Source organism: Perna viridis, chromosome 5 (genome assembly GCF_037379345.1).
Source record: "Perna viridis isolate PV_CMFRI_1.1 ecotype Kerala chromosome 5, ASM3737934v1, whole genome shotgun sequence".
NCBI lineage: Eukaryota > Metazoa > Mollusca > Bivalvia > Mytilida > Mytilidae > Perna > Perna viridis.
This window is the reverse complement of record NC_142449.1, coordinates 2,692,262-2,714,741: the sequence shown is the minus strand read 5'-3', so window position 1 is coordinate 2,714,741 and position 22,480 is coordinate 2,692,262. Positions and strand designations below refer to the sequence as shown.

The window sequence follows — 22,480 nt, the reverse complement described above, 5'->3', positions numbered from 1 at the left end:
TATCTATTTACCAGCCTTTGTAAGTAAGAAATTAGACTTTTATCACCTTTGGTTGTCAATAGTGGAATGTATCAACTTGATTATTGATCTAGTTAATAGATTTATAGTCTAAGTTAAAAATGAATAAATTGTATGAATTTCTTAGTAGTGCTAAGAAGAAACAGTCCATTCAAAGTAGGAACTAGGGATCAATAAAATAATGAAGAGTATTACTTTTAGAGAGCTCAGTCTACAGGAATCATTGTGTACTTACTAGGTTGTGGCTGTGGTGTTGGGTTAGGGTTAGGTGTCTGGTTGGGATTTGGTGCCACTGTTGGGTACACTGATGGAATCATGTTTGGTGCGTATGTACCACCTGGGTATGGTGTTGGTACATTGTTTGGTATTGGTACTGGTGTATTTTGATTCCCAGGTGTTGGTTGAAGGTTGGGTACTGGTGTAGGATTCAGCCCTGTCACCTGACCATACACCCCAGTAGGTACTACATTGTTGTTTGGATTAGTACACTGTGGCATCTTACAACATACAGGATCTGATGGGTCTGGTACCATAACACATGATGGTGAGATATTCTGATAGGTTGGACATCTTAAAGCAATAATATAATGATTAACTTTAGGTTCTAATTATACCATTTATCATGGAAGTAAAACATTCACAAGTCAGTAGTGTGTTAATTACCACTCAATTCTTATTGCGATGTATGTTTTGATCAAGTTTGAAGAATGAATATAAAAAATAATATAAGGGAATACTCTCTACAAGAGTGGATACTCACAATAAAGATTAAAATGGACAATATTTACCTGTCTTTGCATGAGTAATGCCCTGTTTTACCATCATCACATACACAGATTTTGTCACATCCATCATCCCATGTCTGTCCTTGTGTGTAGGATTTTCCCTTCATGATACAAACATCTACAAATGTTACAGTAAACACTGATCAGACAAGGGCAGACAATTTCTTAAAACAGAAAAATACAAATAGTTAAAATAATAACTGTAGTCACATAGTCATAAATTATGTTTTAAATAAAGGTTTACCATAATTTGGAATCATAAAAGATTACTAAATTACACAATTCCAAATTTAAAAAGAATGTTTTGAATAACATGAATTTGATATTTTGGAAGATATACTATGATCATTTCATAAGAAAAAACATCAAAACCTTGAATATCCTTAATTTTCAATCAATGTTAAAACAATAATAGACTGTATATGATTAATCAGTTTCTTCATTGGTCAAATTCATGTAGTTTTTTAATGCTTTCCACTTTCAATATTAAATTACAAGTTAATCTGAGATATTTTTTTAGTTAATGCTTGATTTTTACTATCTTGTTCTTGGCCAAAAACACATTATGATGACTTAAAACAGCACAACTCTTACTCTTGAGCACTGGTTGTGGAGGTTGAGTTGGAGGAGTCATTAATGGGGAGAGTGTACTTCCTGGGTTTGGTACAAGGGTAACTCCTGGTGATGGAGAAACAGGTGGCTGAGGTGTTGGTGCTACAATGGTACACTGTGGAACTTTACAACAGTTGTCGGTAGGATCCTGCACTAATACACAGTATGATGGAACTTGGGGGTATCGTGGACATCTACCAAAAAAAAAAGAAGTAAAATAAGTGGTTGATGAAAAATCTCGAACAGTGATATTTCAAAGGAATATTTCTAAGTTTTGAAAAAGTTGTATGAAATAGACAGTTTCAACATCAAGTGTAAACTGACTCACACAAGATTATTTCCTATAACCAATTCAAAATTTAGGAACATTACATTTAACTTAATTCTTTTTGGATTGCACTCAATATATTGAAACTTATCAAAACTGCAGAATGCTGACCAGTCAATATTAATGATGACATAGTACCATTCCAGGTAATACATAATAGCTATCCGTGTTCAACTGACCTCTCTCCACAGTTGTATTGTTCAGACATACTATCAATGCACATATAGTGATACATATAGCTTCACATGTTAAAATCACCTCTTGTCACACTTGTGTATTGTCCACACATACCATCGATAAATGTACAGTGATACCTACAGCTACACATGTTCAACTCACCTCTCATCACACTTGTATTGTCCAGACATACTATCAATGCATGTACAGTGATATCTGCAGCCATCATCCCATTTTTCTCCAGTCTTGTATTGTTTGCCCATGTATTCACAATAACCTGTTAACATAAATGTAAATAAGAACCACAAATAAAAAAAGAATTTTAAACTAAAAAATCAAAGGCAACTACAGTTCAATAATCATGCAAGACAGACTCAAAATTCAAGAGATTGAGTACCAAATAAATTACCTAGATTGGGTACTGGTGGTTTGACTATAACAGATCCAGTCACTCCTTGTGGTAGTGGTGATGGGTAGGGTGTGGCTGAAGGTGTTAGATTAGGTCCTGGGGTAGGGTTAACTCCTGGTCCTGGGGTTGGAGTCACTACTGGTGTAGGAATCTGTAAGCAGCTTGGAATTTGACAACATGGGTCTGATGGATCTGTGACATATGTACATCCAGGTTTGACCTGATAACTTGGACATCTGGTGATTAAAAAGGGCACGAATTGAGCATTAGAGTAATACCGTGCAACATAAAGGTAAAAAAAAAGAGGGATGGCAAAATGTTCAAAATGTCCTTGAAAACTACACATTAAATTTTACTGAAAATCTAGCTTAACATGTATCTAATGACACTAAACAACTGTGCTAAGTTTAAAAAAAAAACATTGACACAGACAAAGGGACTTGCAATTTTTTTTGGGTATCACATAATATCTCGCCATTTCCTATGGTGGGGTATAAAAAAAGCAAAATTTAATCATTCATTCACTTCAAGACTTAACATATTTCTATACAAAAGAAGTCTGTATCAACCTTTTCAGAAATAAATTCTAAACGTTTCTGTTTTTTATGGAAGAGAAAATATTAACATAAAATCAACTAAAACAATACAAAAGTTTAAGATTAATAGAAAGCACAATAACAAACTTTGTTTATTAAATGGTCATCACTTCCTACATTACTTGTTTATTAAATGGTCATTACTTCCTACATTACTTGTTTACTAAATGGTCATTACTTCCTACATTACTTGTTTATTAAATGATCATTACTTCCTAACAAACTTTGTTTATTAAATGGTCATCACTTCCTACATTACTTGTTTATTAAATGGTCATTACTTCCTACATTACTTGTTTACTAAATGGTCATTACTTCCTACATTACTTGTTTACTAAATGGTCATTACTTCCTACATTACTTGTTTATTAAATGGTCATTACTTCCTAACAAACTTTGTTTATTAAATGGTCATCACTTCCTACATTATTTCTTATGGCCCTACATCAGTATGTCAGAGAACCAACCTGTCGGCACAATTGTATATATTCTTGGAAGCATCATCACATCTGCATTGTTTGTCACAACCAACATTCCATGATTTGCCTTGTTGATAGGCAACACCATTGTATACACAGAATGCTGAAAAAAATGAAATAACAGTTTCTATGGAATATTCTATATTAAATTTGAAACATATTCAAAATGGTATCACAATGAAAATTGCAAAATTTAATCCATGTAAGAACTCAAAGAAAGTAATTGCACTGATTACTGGATCTGTGTAAGAACTCAGCAGAGTATTCATACTGATTACTAGTACTGTGTAAGAACCCAGCAGAGTAATTGCACTGATTACTGGATCAGTGTAAGAACTCAGCAGAGTATTCACACTGATTACTGGTACTGTGTAAGAACTCAGCAGAATAATTGCACTGATTATTGGACATGTGTATGAACTCAGTAATGTAATTGCATAGATTACTGGAACTATGTTAGAACCTAGTAAAAGTAATTGCACAGATTACTGAACCTGTGTAGGAACTAAACTAAGTAACTGCCATGATTACTGGAACTATGTAAGAACTTAGGCCAAGGTCTTCAATTTATTTGTTTATGGATTTTCAAGTCTGCAGATATATAATCAGCATGCACCAATCTATATCTAATGAGAGGAAAATATTGATTATTACCTGCAGGTGCTGGAGTTGGTGCAGGTGTGTTGACAGGTGTTGGTTGGCCTGGGATTGGAGCAATTGTTGTTTGCATGTTAGGAGCTGGTGTTGGTACAGTCACTGGTTTGTTGTAGTCACAGACGGGTCTCTGGCAACAGAAATCACTGGGATCTGCTTCCATATGACAGTACTGTGGTACAGCTGGGTATGATGGACATCTAAAATACACATATAAAAACTGAATTATACTAGATGTAGGCAATACACCACTATACAGAGAAGTATAATAGACACATTAAATAACATATGCAATAAACACAGAATAACATGTAATACACACATAGAATAACATATGTAATACACATATAATAACATATGTGACAGAAACACATAATAACATATGTAATAGACACATATAATAACATGTATTACACAAATACACATACACAATGAACACAGTGAGTTAATATATATATATAATACACATATATTCAGGGTTTAAAATATAACATTGTCCTATCAAAGTAACCACATCTATATATATAAGGTAAAAATCATACAAAATTTATTTCTGGTACTTGTAATTTATAATGTGTAACTTTATATGGTAACTTATTAGATTTATTACAGACCTTTCAGTGCATTCATATTTTCCAGTCATTCCATCAGTACAGACACAGTTAAAATCACAGCCATCCTGCCATCTCTGGCCCTGTCCATAAGCTTTTCCCTTGTAAACACATACCACTACAAAATATAAGAAACATAAACTGAAATACCACATCAACATTTTCCCATGTTTATATGCTGTCAGACAAAAAAATGTATTTGCAGTTTAGAGGCAAGAAATAGTTAAAAAAGACATAGACAATAATCAGTAAAAAACCAAAACACAGTAAGATGGATGCAAAAAACCACAGTAAGATAGTTAAGTTCAACAGGATCATGTTATTATTAAGAGATCTGCTAAGGTTACTACTAACTCTTTGGTGCTGGAGTTGGTCCAGGTGTTGGGTTTGGCTGTCCTGGTTTGGGAGCTAGAGTAGTTCCTGCAGTAGGTGTTGGGCTAGGAGCAAATCCAGTGACCACACCAAGAGGTTGACCAGTCATTGGAGTTGGAGCTATGGTGACACCTGGTGCTGGTGTTTGTTGGGGTACTGGAGTTGGGTAGCCATTGACACCAGGGATACATTGTGGCAGCTGACAACACTGAGGATCACTAGGATCAGGAACCATGGTGCAGGTTGCTGGAACATTCTTGTATTCACGACATCTGTTATAAAATGCCATATGTCATTGAGAAGTCTTTGTTTACTTTACATAAGTACATGTACTCTTATCAAATATATTTTTTTGTAATGAAATGTAAATTTGGGATCAAATATTATGCCATGTGGTGTAAATAACATCACCACAAACACCCTTTTACTATGGTATTATGTGAAGTCTAAAACAGTAACCGATATCATATTTTACCTGTCAGAACATCTATAAAATCCAGTTGTGCCATCTTCACATACACACTTCTTGTCACAACCATCAAACCAGGTTTGTCCCTGGGTATACCGACGTCCCTTCATTAAACAAACATCTACAATACAAATTCTTTCATAAGAAATGGCTTTTAATCCATAACATGATTATAAATTAGTTATTTTTGTGAAAAAAAGAATGTGCTATATCTTGGATTTATATATTGAATGAAATGTGTTTACTGTTAGAGTTGATATGTGAAATAGAATGTGCTTATTTTGTGGTTGATATTTAAAATAGTGTGTGCTTACTTTGTAGTTGATATTTAAAATAGTGTGTGCTTACTTTGTAGTTGATATTTAAAATAGTGTGTGCTTACTTTGTAGTTGATATTTAAAATAGTGTGTGCTTACTTTGTAGTTGATATTTAAAATAGTGTGTGCTTACTTTGTGGTTGATATTTAAAATAGTGTGTGCTTACTTTTGGGTTGTGGAGCAGGTGTTGGACCTGGTGTGACTGGGTTTGGTACTGGTGTGTTGTTAGGGTTGGGCTTTATAGTTGGGCCACCAGGAGATGGTCCTGGAGTGAGGAATGGTGATGGAGTTGGCAGACAAGTTGCGATTCTACAGCAAGCATCATTAGGGTCGATTGACAGTCTGCAGTTACTTGGCAGGTTGACATATTTCTGGCATCTGTTTAAAAAAGCCTCCAAGTACAATGATTATAGCTACAGAATGATATAGTAACCCTTACTGTAGAAAAAGGTCATAAATAAATATTTTATAATGTCAGCAATAAAATGACATTATTCATATAAAATTCTCAGACTTCAACTTTATCTCAAGCTGTTTGAGCAATCTGTTATAACTATATATTTACCATGCATTACTGAAATATGTATATTCACTACTGTAAACGTATTAATTTTCATGGCTGCTAATTTTTGAGGATTCTGTAAAGTGAACATATTCACAGGTATCAATTTTCACGGTTTCAAAAAGAAATGTTTAGTGTTAAATAGTGTTAAATTCAATTTTGCTGGCATTATTTTTGGCAGTTTTCTGTCCGATGTGAAAATAGTGAAAATAAGAACATCGCAAAAATTTGTATGTTTACAGTATATGTTCACATGTTATCATTAATCATGCTATTTTGTATAATGGACCTTAATCTTATTACATTGTATTGTATTTAGGTCATATTTACCTGACAAACCTATGTCCACTCTAAGACTTGTCTCATTCACATGAAATTTTATACAAACATAAAAAAGCCTTACCGTTTTGTACATTTGTATTTGCCATTCATTGCATCATAACATTCACAGTGTAAGTCACACCCATCATCAAACTTCTGTCCCTGTGTGTATGTTTTACCCTTGTACATACAGACTGGTACAGGTGGACTGGAAGTAGCTGGTGTAGGCTGACCTGGTCTTGGGGTGGGGGTTATACCCTGTCCAATGATGATAGCAGGAACAGTGGGAGGGGTCAGTGTTGGGAAGGGATTTGGTGTCTGTCCTGGGAGTGGTGCTGGTGTGACCTGAGGCTGAGGACTACAGCTAGGAACACGACAACAACTATCTGATGGATCAGTAACCAGGACACATCCCTGTGGTACACTGTTATATCTGGCACATCTGTAAAAATATAACAAAACTTACAAGAAATGTAACTTCACCATGATCTTCTTACGTCTTCCTATGAAATTCATTTCAATTCTTATTGTATATACTGAATGCATTGATCACTTTGATGGGGCCTCCTGCTGTATCTCAATCACCAAAATTTTAGCTACTTAGAAGGTTGTCTCAAGAATCTTTATCTTTGCTAATGTGCATTGAGGATTAAAAAAAATTAGTGGCAAAACACTGTCATTCTACAGTTAACATTCTGAACCTTAATCCACCATTTAACTCTTACCTATCAGAACATCTATAGAAACCTGTCATTCCATTTTCACAGACACATTTCAGATCACATCCATCATCCCAAGTCTGTCCTTGTTTAAATTGGACTCCATTGTACACACAGGTGTCTAAAAAGTCACAAAAATATGCATAGCCATATTGTGTAATAAAACGATAGCATAGCAAAACAAATGCACTTTTCCTGCCACTGACAAAACCAATTAAAAATCAGAATGTGGTTGTAAGAGATGTAACCTAACAGAATCATCGCTTTGTTCATTCTATCATATAAGCACACCAATTACTTGTGATCTTTCAGGTACTAACCAAAAATTGCTAGAAGATTTAAGCTATTACAGACTTCCAAAAACGTGCCGGCAAGCTCCACAAAATGATTTGATTGTTCTGACAATCCAATCAATATTTTTCTGGTCACTTAAAGAACACTATGCATTTTGGAACATCAATGAAAGACGATTTTTATGGGACATTATGAATTTGTTCTCAAGATGTACGGTCTAATATTAATTCCATATTGTGTATGATCATCATATGAAGTTGTTTGTTAAGAAATTCAGTCCTGCAGTAATTTGGCTCTTGATAAAACTGCAGTCACATCTAATGATAAATAGTATGTATATATCAGGAGATTAATCATATGAACATACCTGGTATTTTAGGTGTAGGTCCTGGTGTTGGTGGGTATGTCTGTCCTGGTGGTAGAGGAGCACGAGTGGTAACCATACCTGGTGCAGGAGTCATGGTTCCAGAAATCTGTCCAGTGCTACCAGTGAAATCACAGTAAGGTTTCTGACAACATGGGTTCATTACATCAGCAACTAGTTTACATTGTGGTGGAAGGTTATTGTATCTTGGACATCTGAAGACATACAAATAAAAATACTCAGTATTTCTGATGATAAAATTATGTCATTTTCAATTATATAAATTGAGTTCTTTTAGATGTACATGAGACCTAGCTTGTTTATTTTTTAGCCTTCTTTAAAATACTAAAAATTAAACAAAACAACTTTAACAACTGAATTGTAAAATCAGTGCTGCAAACATTTATCTGTCCTATGTGTCTTTTTACAATCCATATTACTAGAAAATATGAAAACTATAGCCATTTGAGTTTCTGGCAATATTGGGATATTACAATTATTATAGGAAATTAAGCTAATTAAAATTGATTGATAAATTTTCATTCTCACCTGCCCCAATTTCATCAGCAAAAACAGAATAAAAGTACCCATAAGGTAACTTGCAAAGGAAAGGATATCTGTTAGATTCAGTTCAAGTAAACATTAATTCATTAGCAGATATATAGTGTCTACAGTAACTTTGTAGAATATTCCCAAATGAGATTTTCAGTACATAGCGAGAATTCCAAATAAGTTTTATGTGCACTTATTTCTCATTACATTGGTAGAATCCCAAATAAGATTTCTCAGTAGTTAGATGGAATCCCAAAAAAGATTTCTCAGTACATCAGAAGAATCCAAAATAACATTTCTCAGTACATCAGAAGAATTCCAAATAAGATTTCTCTGAACAAAAATGGAATCCCAAATAGAATTTGTATGTACTTACTTCTCAGTACATCTGTAGAATCCCATTTTAGCATTAGTACATTCACAGTTGTAATCACATCCATCTTGCCATTTCTGTCCCTGAGCATAGTCACGTCCTTTGTATATACACATTTCTGTAATAAACATATCCTCTTCCATATCACTGAATAAAACACTATTCATAAATCACAAGCAAGAGAGACCCTAGTAGACATTGTAAGGTGGTATTAAAAAATATGAAACACCAGTAAGTAAGGTAACCAAGAGATCTGTGAGCAATGGCTCACAAGTGATATCCCTGCTTTCAATCACGATATCAGAAACATAAACTAAGTACTCATTTAACGGGAAATTGTTGTCAATTTTTTCTGAAAATGAATCTAACCATTTGCATACCTAAAGGAAAAAGGTGTTAAAATTTCAATCTGCTGTGATGAGTAGTTGTTCAGAAAAACTTGACAAAAATTTCAACTTTCAAAATAGGCCTTGGTAAACAGAAAGTTGTTGAATATTTCTGAAAATATATCCAACCATATGGCATAACTACAGGAAGAATGTGTTAAAATATCAAGCAGCTTTAATTAGCTTTAATTAGCATTTGCTGCGAAAACAGTGATGGAAAAAAGTGTTATGGAAATACAGGAACACAGACATGAGTAAAATGGTATCCTTCAGAGCGGGGGTATAAAAATCACATACAACTTGGAAACTCATTACAATTCTACAGATGGGTGTGACTTCAATTTAGGGTTAGGATTTTCATTAAGTGAGAGATAATTTGGACCTTCCTTCAATTAGGTACAAGATTCCTACCTTTTGGAGCTGGAGTAGGTCCTGGTGTTGGGTTTGGTTGACCTGGTTGTGGGGCCTGTGTGGTACCAGGGGTTGGAGCCTTGGTGACTGAACCTCCACTAATGATTCCTGGGGCTGCAGTTGGAAGGGGTAAAATTCCAGACTGGTTATTGTACTGTGAGGGAATGTTACATTTTGGTACTTTACAACAGATTGGGTCTTGATCATCAGCCACTAAGTAACAATCCTTAGGAAGGTTCTGGTACTGAGAACACCTAGTAAAAAATACATCATATACAAAACTCACTGAATTAAAATAAATCAATGCACTCAACCATACAAGTATTTAATCTAATCAGATAAACAAGTAAAGCATGAATCAATCAAGTTTTATAACATGATCAGTTTATCTGATGGTTAAAACAGTGTTTTAAATGTCAGATGTAATAAACAGTGTGTAAAATGTCAGATATAATACACAGTGTGTTAAATGTCAGATATAATAAACTGTGTGTTAAATGTCAGATATAATAAACAGTATGTAAAATGTCAGATATAATAAACAGTGTGTTAAATGTCAGATATACATGTAATAAACAGTGTGTTAAATGTCAGATGTAATAAACAGTGTGTGTAAAATGTCAGATGTAATAAACAGTGTGTTAAATGTCAGATGTAATAAACAGTGTGTGTAAAATGTCAGATGTAATAAACAGTGTGTTAAATGTCAAATGTAATAAACAGTGTGTTAAATGTCAGATGTAATAAACAGTGTGTGTAAAATGTCTGATGTAATAAACAGTGTGTTAAATGTCAGATGTAATACATGTAAACAGTGTAAGTGATGATGAATTCTGGTTATCCAATATTGTCATTGAAGTCAATAAAATACAAAAATATATGATCCATGTTTGATGAGAATGATATACAGTAACATTTAAACTGATCACCAAATATAACTACATTCACTTTTCTGGTTTTCTTGATAAAGCAAATAAAGAGTTAGCTTCCTTCAGTGATTTTATAACAGTTCTACAAAAACATACACTTTACAAGAAATACATTAACTATCAACCAAAACAATCATCAGTATAACAAACTAGAATATCTATGTAGTCCATTAACCAACTACACATACCTCTGACTACATCTGTAGATTCCTTGTTCAGCATCTTCACATGTACATTTATAATCACATCCATCATACCAGCTTTGTCCCTGGGTGTAACTTTTACCCTTGTACACACAAACAGCTGCAGAGAAAAAAAACGAAGTTTTCACAAAGTTGTTTTTATCAAAACAATTAACACCAACTTAAGTTCTTAAAGAAGTAGAGTGAAGAAAAAGTGCCACATTTGTTTCCTGCAGAGATTTAATGATACTGTAGGTTAATCAGTGATTACCTTTAGGCAGAGCTGGAGTGGCATATGGTGCTGGTGTGGGTTGTCCAGTATATGGAGTTGGTGCTGCAGTTGGTCCAATGTGAGGAACTTTTGTAGTGGCTAAACCTGTGATTTCACCTACATTAGGGTTGAATACACACTCTGGTTTATAACAGCATGGGTTAGCTGGATCCTTCTGTAACTGGCATTCTGGAGGAAGGGCTGGCCATTTTGGACACCTTTGAGTATAGTATAAGTCTTACAGTCAGGGTGAAAAAGGAAATACACATTTATTTTTTTCTCTTATTTTGTTATTTGATATGGTTTTTCTCTTTAAAAAAAACAAGCACATCATAAAATAAAGTTGGAATATCCAGCTTTAAGTCAGTTCCAGATCCATAAATGGCATTATTTCTTTTAAAAAAAAGTTGTATAATGATACAAAACTAAACCCTATCTTTGTAGGTAATCAACTAAATTATTTTTCTTGCCATAAACATCTGAAAACATTTAGCAACAATAGTATGAAACCTGTAATCACCAAACCCTCTTCTCACATAAAATATTGTTCAGTTTAGGTAGGGATCATTTCATACAGATCAATAAAGCTTTAAATTTTGAAAGAACTTGATCTCCTTATTCAGGATATGGTTTAGACAAGTCTCCTATTTGTACAGGGTTTGGTGTAGACAGGTCTCCTATTTGTACAGGGTTTGTTGTAGACAGGTCTCCTATTTGTAGAGTGTAAACATGTCTCCTGTTTATTAAGAGTTTGGTTTATTAACAGATTACATACTTCTCATCACAAACATATTTTCCTTTCATAGCCTCAGTACATATACATGTGTATTGACATCCATCATCCCATCTCATGCCTTGAGAATACTGTACTCCCTTGTATAGGCATTTAGCTGTAAAACAGAATGACAAAAACTTACTTTTATTGCATATACTGGATACAAAATATACACAAATTGGAATACTGTACGCAATCTCACAAAAAGGGCACTCTCCTTGCTTCACATGAATTTTTCCTTCAATTGCTGCAATAATTCTATTCTTTCTTCTTGCAAATCTACATATGGTGTCTAACCTTCTCATAATGTTTCAAAAGTTAAGGAGAAATTATTCTCAAAAGTGATGTAGATAGACAGATGGACAAACATAAAGGAGGATTCCCCCAACAACGAGTATAAAGCCATGTAATGAAAAAAAAATACCATACAATGTAGAAAAGCCTGTAAGACAATTATCCTGAAAACATTAAGGTTTTTTATTTTATGCATTTGTTTATTCAAAAAGCAACCACAAAACAGGACATGTTTTTTACACAATAAAGGGACTGCTATAAAAAGAAAAATAAAGAGAAAGGATGGAAATGTGTAAAATGATTCAAGTTACTTACTAATTGGTGCGGGAGTTGGTCCTGGTCCTGGGGTAGGAGCTGGTGTATTGACTTGTCCAGTTACTCTGGCTGGTGGGGCAAGTGTGGGAATCAGATTAGGTGGTACTGTACCAGTTATGTTTTTAAGTATGGATTGGAAGTCACACTGTGGCTTCTGACAGCATGGATCTGAAGGGTCAGTTATAAGTTGACATTCTTTTGGTAATGTGTTGTATTTTGGACATCTGAAAAATAATATGATAAAGACATGTTTGTTACCATTCAATTAATATCTGAATTTTCATATCTGAGTACCCTTTGCTGTACATCAGTAAACCCCTCCCTTAACAGTAATCCTTTTTAAACTGTACATCAGTAACCTCTTTAAAACTGTTCATAAGTAATCCCTTTTAAAACTTTTCATCAATAATCCCTTTTAAAACTGTTCATCAGTAATCCCTTTTAAAACTGTTCATCAGCAATCGCTTTTAAAACTGTTCATCAGTAATCCATTTTAATACTAAACATTGTTACACTCTTCCCTTAACTGTACATCAGTAACCTCTTTAAAACTGTACATCAGTAACCCTTTTAATACTAAACAGTTACACTCTTCCATTAACTGTACATCAGTAATCCTTCCCTTAACTTTACATCAGCAACCTCTTTAAAACTGTACATCAGTAAACCTTTTAAAACTGTACATCATTAATCTCTTTACAACTGTACATCAGTAACCCTTTTAAAACTGTACATCAGTAACCCTTTAAAAACCATACATTGTTAAACCCTTCCAATAACTGTACATCAGTAATCCATCCCTTAACTGTACATATGACACCTCTTTAAAACTGTACATCAATAAACCCCTCCCTCAACTGCACCAGTAAACCCCTTTCTTGACTGTACAACCCTCTCCTCAATTGTACACCATAAACCCTCCCCTCAACATTAATAGCAACTTAACATCATTTTATGTTTCGTCTTTAATATTTTGCATTTAATATTCAGTAATTGATCACCTATTCAGTTACAAAGGATCAACTCAGAAATTCAACTTAGTCCTTGTAAATAATGTTGTGCCATCTTAGTCTACTTATAAAATATGCAGTGACCAATTAGTAATGTCATGAACAATATCAATGCCAGAATGCAATACAGTTTCTGAATTCTACGTCCTGTTACCTGTCATCACAAGTATAATATCCCTTGGTAGCATCATCACATCTACACCTCTTGTCACATCCATCATCCCATGTCTGTCCTTGGTAGTACTTCACACCACGGTACAAACAGTAGTCTAAACAATAAGAATATAACATATTTATATTACAAAATATTTCAAATTTAGGACAATATATCAGCAGTTCATTTATATTGAGATTTTGACCTTAATTTTCAAAAGAAAAAAACTGTTCAGACATAATTTTCAATTACAATTATTCCATATAAATAAACAAAACAAGAAGTTAATCAAAAAACAATTTTTCCATAGACTTTCCAAATGAAAGCTTACAATAGCTCTGGTAGTAACTATGTAAGAATCAATGAATACCTTACTTGTACCAGAGCAACTGGAACTACTCAGCCATTTTCCCTACACTAAAAAATAATCATGGATGCAGAAAGGAGAATACTTTCTTGAAAAAATTGCCAGAATCATAGTCATACACGACTCAAAGTAGTTCTATCCACCAGGTGGTGCTAAAAAATTGGTTAGATATCACTAGAAATAAAGAACTCTGTCAAGAATTTTGGCGTGAAGCGAGGAGCTAGGAAAAAAGTAATGGTAGAAATTTTAACCAGTACGACAATAATTTTAGAATCTAATCAGTCAAATTCCGGACAGATTCTTTCACCTAGTGCCTCTGAGTTTTTTCTTTAGTGTAACTAGAAAGGCTGAGGAGTTCCGATTGGTACCAGAGCATTGTAAGCTTACAATCTCAAAAAACAATAAAGTGGAAAGAATATGACTAACTGAGAACTGGTGCTGGTGTTACTTTGGGTTTCTGTCCTGGTATTGGTGGGACTAGAGTAGTTCCCAGACCTGGAGCTGGGGTTAAAGTTCCAGTAATTTCACCAACATTTCCATTGAACTGACAATCAGGAACCTTACAACATGGGTTTCTGAAGTCTGTGATAAGTTTACAAGGGTAAGGCAGGTTACCATATCGGGGACAACTGAAAATGAAACATTCAATAAATCATGTATACCAGTATTGATTGATTGTTGGGGTTTAACGTCCGAGCAGCAATAGTGTATACCAGTATAACAGGATTCTTAATAAAACTGAAGAAACATATTTGAAAAGTTCAGAAAAAGTTAAGAAGTACATCTTAATTTAACTCAAAAGTTCAAAACACAAATCAATTTATGATGTTAACCCACTGAAAACCAATGTTTTATACCACTTACTTAATTTCTATATCAAATTGTAGTAAGAAGCTACGGTATGTATCCTGACTATGGATACAGGAATGTCCAAATACCTCAGATATATATATCACAAAACCAACTAATCATTGTCATTTTACACATACGTTTCATCACACTGGTATAGACCAGATCTAGCATCTTTACATTCACATTTATATTGGCATCCATCATCCCATTTCTGTCCTTGTTGGTACTGAACACCCTTGTACAAACAGTAACCTAAAAATAAGAAAAATGGTATCACAACCTATCCTTATAGTGAAAACACAATCATAACAATAACACATCTTATATAGACTAATTTCTCAGTTCAACTTAATATAAGGAATAGAAAGCTATATTACAATGTGCTAATAATTTGTTTGAAAACTCAACATTTCATTAACTTAAATATTGTGTTTTATTACATACAATGTTTCCTGTACCAGTATCTTTAATATTGTGTAAGATGTACAAAATGAACAGTAACTTGTGAAAATTATCAAAACAGAATGTAATTGTGTCACCTTCCATGCATCAGCCACAAATATTGTATACTCATAGGGAGATATAGAAAATCCTACATCAGACTATTTTTTATAATCTTTCAAACACTTGTTAAATCAATTTTCACATTTTCCCTTATAGCACTTGTACACATATATTGGTTACTGTTGTTACTACAATTTAAGACCGGACAGATATTTACCATCCTGTGTTAATAGATTAAGTATACTTACCAATGTTTCCTGTACCAGTACCAGATCCCTGGAATGAGGCAGGGGACAATGTTACAACTCCAGTATTACCACCAGGAGCAGGGGTGAAGTTACAACTTGGTACCTTACAACAAGCTGGGTCCTGGGAATCAGGTACCATTGTACAACCAGCAGGTACATTCTGATACTCTGGACATCTGTGGATAAAAAGGTAAATATTAGAACATACAGCTATTATTTACTTAATACTATAGTACATCATCTATATATCTCTGTCATGACAGGGGATGCCAATAAACAATACTTCACAGAAAATTATATTAGTACTTCTAAAGTTAAGAGTATTTCAAGAGCTTATAAAAACTAAAAAAAAAAATAATCTAGTTGACTACTATTTTACCATTTAAGATTTATTTTTTACTTAGCTAGTTTGTGTATTATTAAATTTGTCCCTCTGATTTGTGATTACTGTATTATTTTTTTTTACCTTTATCTACATTTACCAGCAGAACACCCGTATTTACCTGTTAGTACACCTGTAGAATCCATGTTGAGCATTATCACAGGTACATCTGTATTTGCAACCATCATACCATACTTGGTTTTCTGAGTAAGTTCTGCCACCATAGACACACATTTCTGTTGCAAAACATATTTTAACATTAAGGAGGATTCCTACTGCCATTTTACATCAGCAGACTATGAGAATATAGTACAATTCATATACAAAAGGTTATATGGTATTTAAATATACTATCATTTTGAAGATTTTGGTAGTCTTTGGTAGGACAACATAATTAAGGAAGACTATAAGAAAAACAAAATTATTTATAAGAGTCAACGTAAGTTGTTGTGTTAGATTTTTTGAAAGCACTTTAAGATGTAGAAAATGACCTAATTGGAACAGGAGAAGTTGGTTTAAGCATAAAAAGATGACTTACTTGGAGCAGGAGAAGTTGGTTTAAGCATAAAAAGATGACTTACTTGGAGCAGGAGAAGTTGGTTTAAGCATAAAAAGATGACTTACTTGGAGCAGGAGAAGTTGGTTTAGGTGTTGTTGTGATAGGCCTTGGTGTGACAGTCTGTTTTCCTGTGATATGGTTCACGATAGCTGTGAAGTCACAAAGTAGATCCTTACAACAAGCATCAAGTTGAGATGTAACTAAACGACACTGTTGTGGCAAGTTGTTGTATTTAACACATCTGGAAATAAATAGAGTCCAGTCCATAGCATACATGTGATATACCATAAAACCCATATCATTATTTTTTTTAAACTTTCAACAGATCCTTGAAATCACTGTCAAATTACCATTTTCTACAAAATTCACTAAATATCAAATTATTTACATCATTAAAACATAACATTTTATGTAAAACTAGATGCTCCAATAGGCCTTAATCGCTTCGTTCATTTTTGCACCTTTCAAGGCCAAAAATTTTAATGAAGTCCTCCTACAACTTTAAACTGTGGAGATTTTTGTAGGTTTGACACAGCCAAATGTGCCACATATGATAATCATATGGTGCTCGATTCATATGATAATCATATAATCATGCGATAATCCTATGTATACTGAAACATATGATTATCATATTGTGCTTGATTTATATGATAATCATACGATGCAAACCATATGATTCTCATGTGTGGCACATTTGCTTGTGTACCATAAGAAACATTTTATTAATTAAAAGTTTTTTACTATCTATTATACTTTTCAAGAAGTTAAGATAAAATCAGCAAAAAAAAACCATTTTTTTGCCTTTCAAGGACAATAACTCTTACAAGGAGTCTTCCCTCAACTTTAACCTGATAAAAACTTTCATATTTTATCTTTCAATTTCTTTATCTAATGTTTTGAAAAAGCACAAAATTTCTAAGTATAGCATAAAAAATGACATCACAATATTTTCAAAGAACTGTAATGGTGCAGACACCTAGATGAAATCACTGTATGTCTTAGATAATGTGTACCTCTCTTTACATCTCCACCGTCCAATAGAGGCATCCTCACACACACATTTATAGTCACAACCGTCATCCCAGTTTTCTCCCTGAAGATGTCTCTGTCCCTTGTATTCACAGTATCCTATACAAAATACATAGAGTCATATAATCAAGCAAGTTATTTCTAAATATGCACCATACACATTGAAGTTATTTAAAAAAGAGACAAAAAATACTTCAGTCATTCCTTAAAGTTTAATTCTTAATTTATTGAAGGAGTCAGCAAACAACATTAAAATGTCAACCAATCAAAGAAACATTCTGATAATTAAATATGTCAACCAATCAAAAAGACATTCTGACCATAACTTAAAATGTCAACCAATCAAAAAGACATTCTGACCATAACTTAAAATGTCAACCAATCAAAAAGACATTCTAACCGTAATTAAAAATGTCAACCAATCAAAAAGACATTCTGAAAATTAAAAATGTCAACCAATCAAAAGGACATTCTGACCATATCTTAAAATGTCAACCAATCAAAAAGACATTCTGACCATATCTTAAAATGTCAACCAATCAAAAAGACATTCTGACCCTAACTTAAAATGTCAATCAATCAAAAAGACATTATAACTGTAATTAAAAATGTCAACCAATCAAAGACATTCTGACCATAACTTAAAATGTCAACCAATCAAAAAGACATTCTGACCATAATTAAATTATTGTTGTAAGGATAGAAATTGTCCAAAATTGGCATATAGCGTATTTCTATTAAAATGTATAAACATATTCTGCTTTCTTGGCATTTTATCTATTGATGATTAAACTGGTCTAAGCAACCACTTGTTTTCAGCATTAACCTGTTTTAAAAGGTTATGACAATACTGGTAATATCCCTATGTAAAATTAACATGTATATAAAGACCACCACTCTTATTTGGCCATGATTTTGCTCTCTGTCCGAAGGTCCCTGAAAAAAGGTTGGACTGTACTGATTTTTCAGAATACCTCCCCTCCCCAACTAATTCAAAATTAGGCAAAAATATTTCATATAACATAATCCAAACTTCTGATGATAATACACATTGTGTGTGTCTTCAACAAAACCGTAACACAGTATTTAACATACCAATGACTGGTTTGATAGTTCCAGGGTTGGCAGTAGGTGGAGCAACTGTTTTATTATACAATGTAGGGTATGTAATTGTGTATGGTAATTTTGGGAACAGATCAGGGACACTTGGTGGTCTGACAACACCATGGCCTGTTGTTCCCTGACCAAACACAGGAATCACTGGAGTTTTGGGATCATTACAAACTGGTTTCTGACAACATGGCTCACTGTCATCAGTCTCAAGGTGGCAACCAACAGGAAGGTTGGGATATGTTGGGCATCTTCAAAAGAAACATGGCAACTTGTACTGATTTCTATGTTAAATAAAAAATACCTACCATACAACTAGATTTTGTGTGACTTTTGCAATCACTCATTTACAGCAAAATTGTTTCACTTTTACATAGTCAACACATATCCATGTGTATTTCTAACATGACATGCTTCAAAGCTCTTTAGACCACACTATTAATTAATTGAAAATACATATATTTGTATGATTTTTGTAAGATGACAGAAAAGAATAATCAGCTCAATTTTTTTTATCTACAGCTTATGTATAAGTGCAGACAGATTGGAGAATATTTTTCAGCTTAGAGATGTTGGTAATCTTACTTTGTAGAACATTCATAGTAACCATTTTGAGCACTCTTACAAACACAGCTGAACTGACATCCATCTTCCCACATCTGATCCTGTAGATACATATGTCCTTTGTACAAACATCCACCTGAAATCAAACAATTCAAAACTTCTGCTTAGACTTTACATGTACAAAGAAATTTATTTTCATGCATATTTTATTGAACTATAATTCATCAGATATTTTCCAAAGTGCTCATTGCATTCCATCACTAGATGTGAAGTTATGTGTTCTAGACCACTTAATAACAATAATACTGAAGAACTTAAGGGATGGAATATTCCATAGAGACTGTGCAGACCTTAGAAACACCTAAGAGGTGACTACAGAACAAATGGAGTGATGGCAACTGTAGGAAGACTGCAGATCTTACGGAGTAACTGAGCCTGTGGGTAGACTACAGAACTTACTTAGTGATGAAAACTGTGAGGAATCTACAACACTTATTCAGGGATGATGCCTGATGGAGACTGTATAACTTACGTAGTGATGGAGCCTGCATTCCTGTTCCTCCTGTTCCAGGCTGTGGTTTTAAACCACCTGGGGCAGTTGGGAAAACCTGAGGTTGGGTAGGATTCTTAACAGATATCAAACCTCCACTACCAATGGTATTGAGGTTATTTGTGGAGGTAAGTATGGTTCCAGAATCACACTGAACTGAAGCACAACAATCTCCTGATCTCTTTGTCTCATAACAACCAGCAGGCAAGTTACTGTACTTAGGACAGCTGTATAGAAAAAATTCCAACTCAAATTCCACTCAAGCAAAAAAAATGTTTGTCCATATATATTAAATCATTTTAAAATTTGTATACAATAAAACATTTCATAATAAAAGAAATGGCCTATAAACTACTCTTGACTTGTGAGAAATCAACTTCCAATGAAAACTAGAACTGTGTTAACTTACAGTTACCTGCTGTTGGATTGATTCAAAGCATTCAGTGATAATTACTTTGATCACCTACATATGATCTCTAACTTTAATATGAAGTTTCATTGAAAACCATTCAAAAATAGGGAGTAATGATTCAAAGACTTTGTCTGCAAAAAATTGTGACGGGAAAATTTTACATATTTTTCTATAGCATAACATAACTAAACTTTAAGTGTTGATATCTCCACTGACCAACTTTCATTTGCACTTTCATTGTGGAATTCAGTTTCTAAGAGGCCATCTGAAGGATATCCAATCAAAAGATATTTTTAAATTAACAAGCTTGAATCAATTATCATAAGCTTCTGTCTGGTTTTAAGGCAGAGCTGTAGTTAAAACTTACATATTTGTACATCTGTAGTATCCATAGATGGCATCCTCACAGACACATTTAGTATCACAGCTCAACATCCATCCTTCATTCTGACCAAATTCACGTCCATCAAACATACATTTCTCTGTCAAAATGGAGAAGAAGGGTAACCCGAGATAAAAAAATACCAATAATGACCATAATCTAAGGGATAATTCCAAAGCAAAGGAAATTAATAGAAAACGTATTAATGTATGATCCAACAACACTCCATTCTACTTTCTATTCAGTTCTTCAGGTTTATCCCTTTGATTAATGCTTTCAATATCATGAAAGAGGAAATTTGATTGGCTGACCAGGAAACAAAGAGAAAACAAAAACAAACAATTTATGAGTGTTTAAAATATCAAAAATTCAAATTATTTCACTTTGTAAATATCCAGTGAACATCATCATGCTTGATGTGCATCTATATGGTGCTAAATCCTCTCCACATTTTAGTGGGAGCTGCTTTGCCAAAACATTTAATAAACAGACAGACAGATGAAAGAGATACAAGCAGATTCTTTTGTACTGCTAAACTGTCTTTGCAGAGTGCATAAATACACAGAAAATTAAATTAAAAATACTGTCAGCAAGCTGAAAAAAATACCCTACCTTTGAGGGGATTTATATCAATATTTCATCAGAACTATGCAATGAAATTCACTGGATGTTTACAAAATGAACCTAGGGTAAGGGACACAACTCATACAAATCATTGGATTGTTTGTATTGAGCATTTTACATCAATCTCATGTATGTATCAATGTAACTTGGACTGATTTCATTCTGTTTCATATGAAAGGTTGATAGGCTTTGGGTAAAATTGATATGATACAAATACATCACTGATTTCAAGAGTTATGTCCCTTACCCTAGGTCTACCTCCTTAAAACCCACCTGTTTAAACAAATTTTTTAGATGTTGTTTTTATTTCACTTTTTCCAATACCTACTAGTATTAAGTTTGCTGGTTGGAAGTTTCCTTTAGAAACTTTAGTATATAATAATTTGAACTGCCTGCATTGTGTTTTACTAAAATGGCTATAGTATCCAAAGAGCAAACTGAAGCACTAAAATTTGACCTTGTATGATATTTACTTTTCATAAAAGTAATTTTAACTGTATTTCATGAAACTTATCTTTGTTTTAAAAATAATGTATTTTAATACCATTTTCACCAGCCCCAAATCAAAACATAAAGCCACAGCAGAGTTGACTATTATTATGTGGGGGGAGTGTGACCCTGCAAGGATCAGTTTCCCCTTTAATGTGCCTTCTCAGTATAATGAACAGTTATCTGGATAAAGGAACAAATTAACCACTTATATGTACCAGTACTAACAAAAAATAAATCAGGATGTAGGAACAAACTCATCACTTATATATACTGACAAAAAAAACTCAGGGTAAGTTTTGTTCGGACTAAAGTAGAAATTTTAATTACCTTCAGGTCCCGGTGTTGGTTTCACATCTGAAAAATATTTTAACTAAGTTTATTCATAATTCCTTCAAATTGTGTTCAATGTACAAGTACTGTTAAGTTAAGTATTACCGTTTAGCATAAAATTTTCACTTTATTTATGAAGATTTGGGAATCATGGAAAGAAAAGCTTGCAAAATTTAAATCCAAATATATACACTTATCTCTCTTAGTCTGTATCCATGGACATGAATAATATGGACTGAAAATTTAACACCCCTATTCATAAAAATAATCCCTCCAACAGTAAACATAGGATATACAAACAGATGTGAATTGATGGAGATATTTCCATAAGT

The 22,480-nt window shown here is 33.5% G+C and overlaps 1 protein-coding gene across 1 annotated transcript in view; it reads right to left on the bottom strand.

Moving 5' to 3' along the window:
- LOC148615603 (uncharacterized) overlaps positions 1 to 22,480 on the bottom strand; it is a 55,837-nt gene that overhangs the window by 22,241 nt on the left and 11,116 nt on the right. Inside the window, exons 13-44 of the mRNA XM_088581996.1 lie at positions 22,146 to 22,172; positions 20,688 to 20,802; positions 19,891 to 20,135; positions 19,380 to 19,494; positions 18,780 to 19,045; positions 17,669 to 17,783; positions 16,718 to 16,893; positions 16,215 to 16,329; positions 15,712 to 15,887; positions 15,097 to 15,211; positions 14,534 to 14,736; positions 13,741 to 13,855; positions 12,577 to 12,800; positions 11,968 to 12,082; positions 11,193 to 11,410; positions 10,928 to 11,042; positions 9,811 to 10,064; positions 9,017 to 9,131; positions 8,092 to 8,303; positions 7,437 to 7,551; positions 6,794 to 7,153; positions 5,995 to 6,206; positions 5,517 to 5,631; positions 5,024 to 5,313; positions 4,673 to 4,787; positions 4,059 to 4,258; positions 3,393 to 3,507; positions 2,330 to 2,565; positions 2,083 to 2,197; positions 1,398 to 1,609; positions 807 to 921; positions 254 to 588 (exon numbers count right to left, since the gene is read on the bottom strand). Of these exons, the coding sequence (XP_088438122.1) occupies positions 254 to 588; positions 807 to 921; positions 1,398 to 1,609; positions 2,083 to 2,197; positions 2,330 to 2,565; positions 3,393 to 3,507; positions 4,059 to 4,258; positions 4,673 to 4,787; positions 5,024 to 5,313; positions 5,517 to 5,631; positions 5,995 to 6,206; positions 6,794 to 7,153; positions 7,437 to 7,551; positions 8,092 to 8,303; positions 9,017 to 9,131; positions 9,811 to 10,064; positions 10,928 to 11,042; positions 11,193 to 11,410; positions 11,968 to 12,082; positions 12,577 to 12,800; positions 13,741 to 13,855; positions 14,534 to 14,736; positions 15,097 to 15,211; positions 15,712 to 15,887; positions 16,215 to 16,329; positions 16,718 to 16,893; positions 17,669 to 17,783; positions 18,780 to 19,045; positions 19,380 to 19,494; positions 19,891 to 20,135; positions 20,688 to 20,802; positions 22,146 to 22,172 (5,571 nt within the window). The remainder of the gene's footprint in view (positions 1 to 253; positions 589 to 806; positions 922 to 1,397; positions 1,610 to 2,082; positions 2,198 to 2,329; positions 2,566 to 3,392; positions 3,508 to 4,058; positions 4,259 to 4,672; positions 4,788 to 5,023; positions 5,314 to 5,516; positions 5,632 to 5,994; positions 6,207 to 6,793; positions 7,154 to 7,436; positions 7,552 to 8,091; positions 8,304 to 9,016; positions 9,132 to 9,810; positions 10,065 to 10,927; positions 11,043 to 11,192; positions 11,411 to 11,967; positions 12,083 to 12,576; positions 12,801 to 13,740; positions 13,856 to 14,533; positions 14,737 to 15,096; positions 15,212 to 15,711; positions 15,888 to 16,214; positions 16,330 to 16,717; positions 16,894 to 17,668; positions 17,784 to 18,779; positions 19,046 to 19,379; positions 19,495 to 19,890; positions 20,136 to 20,687; positions 20,803 to 22,145; positions 22,173 to 22,480) is intronic.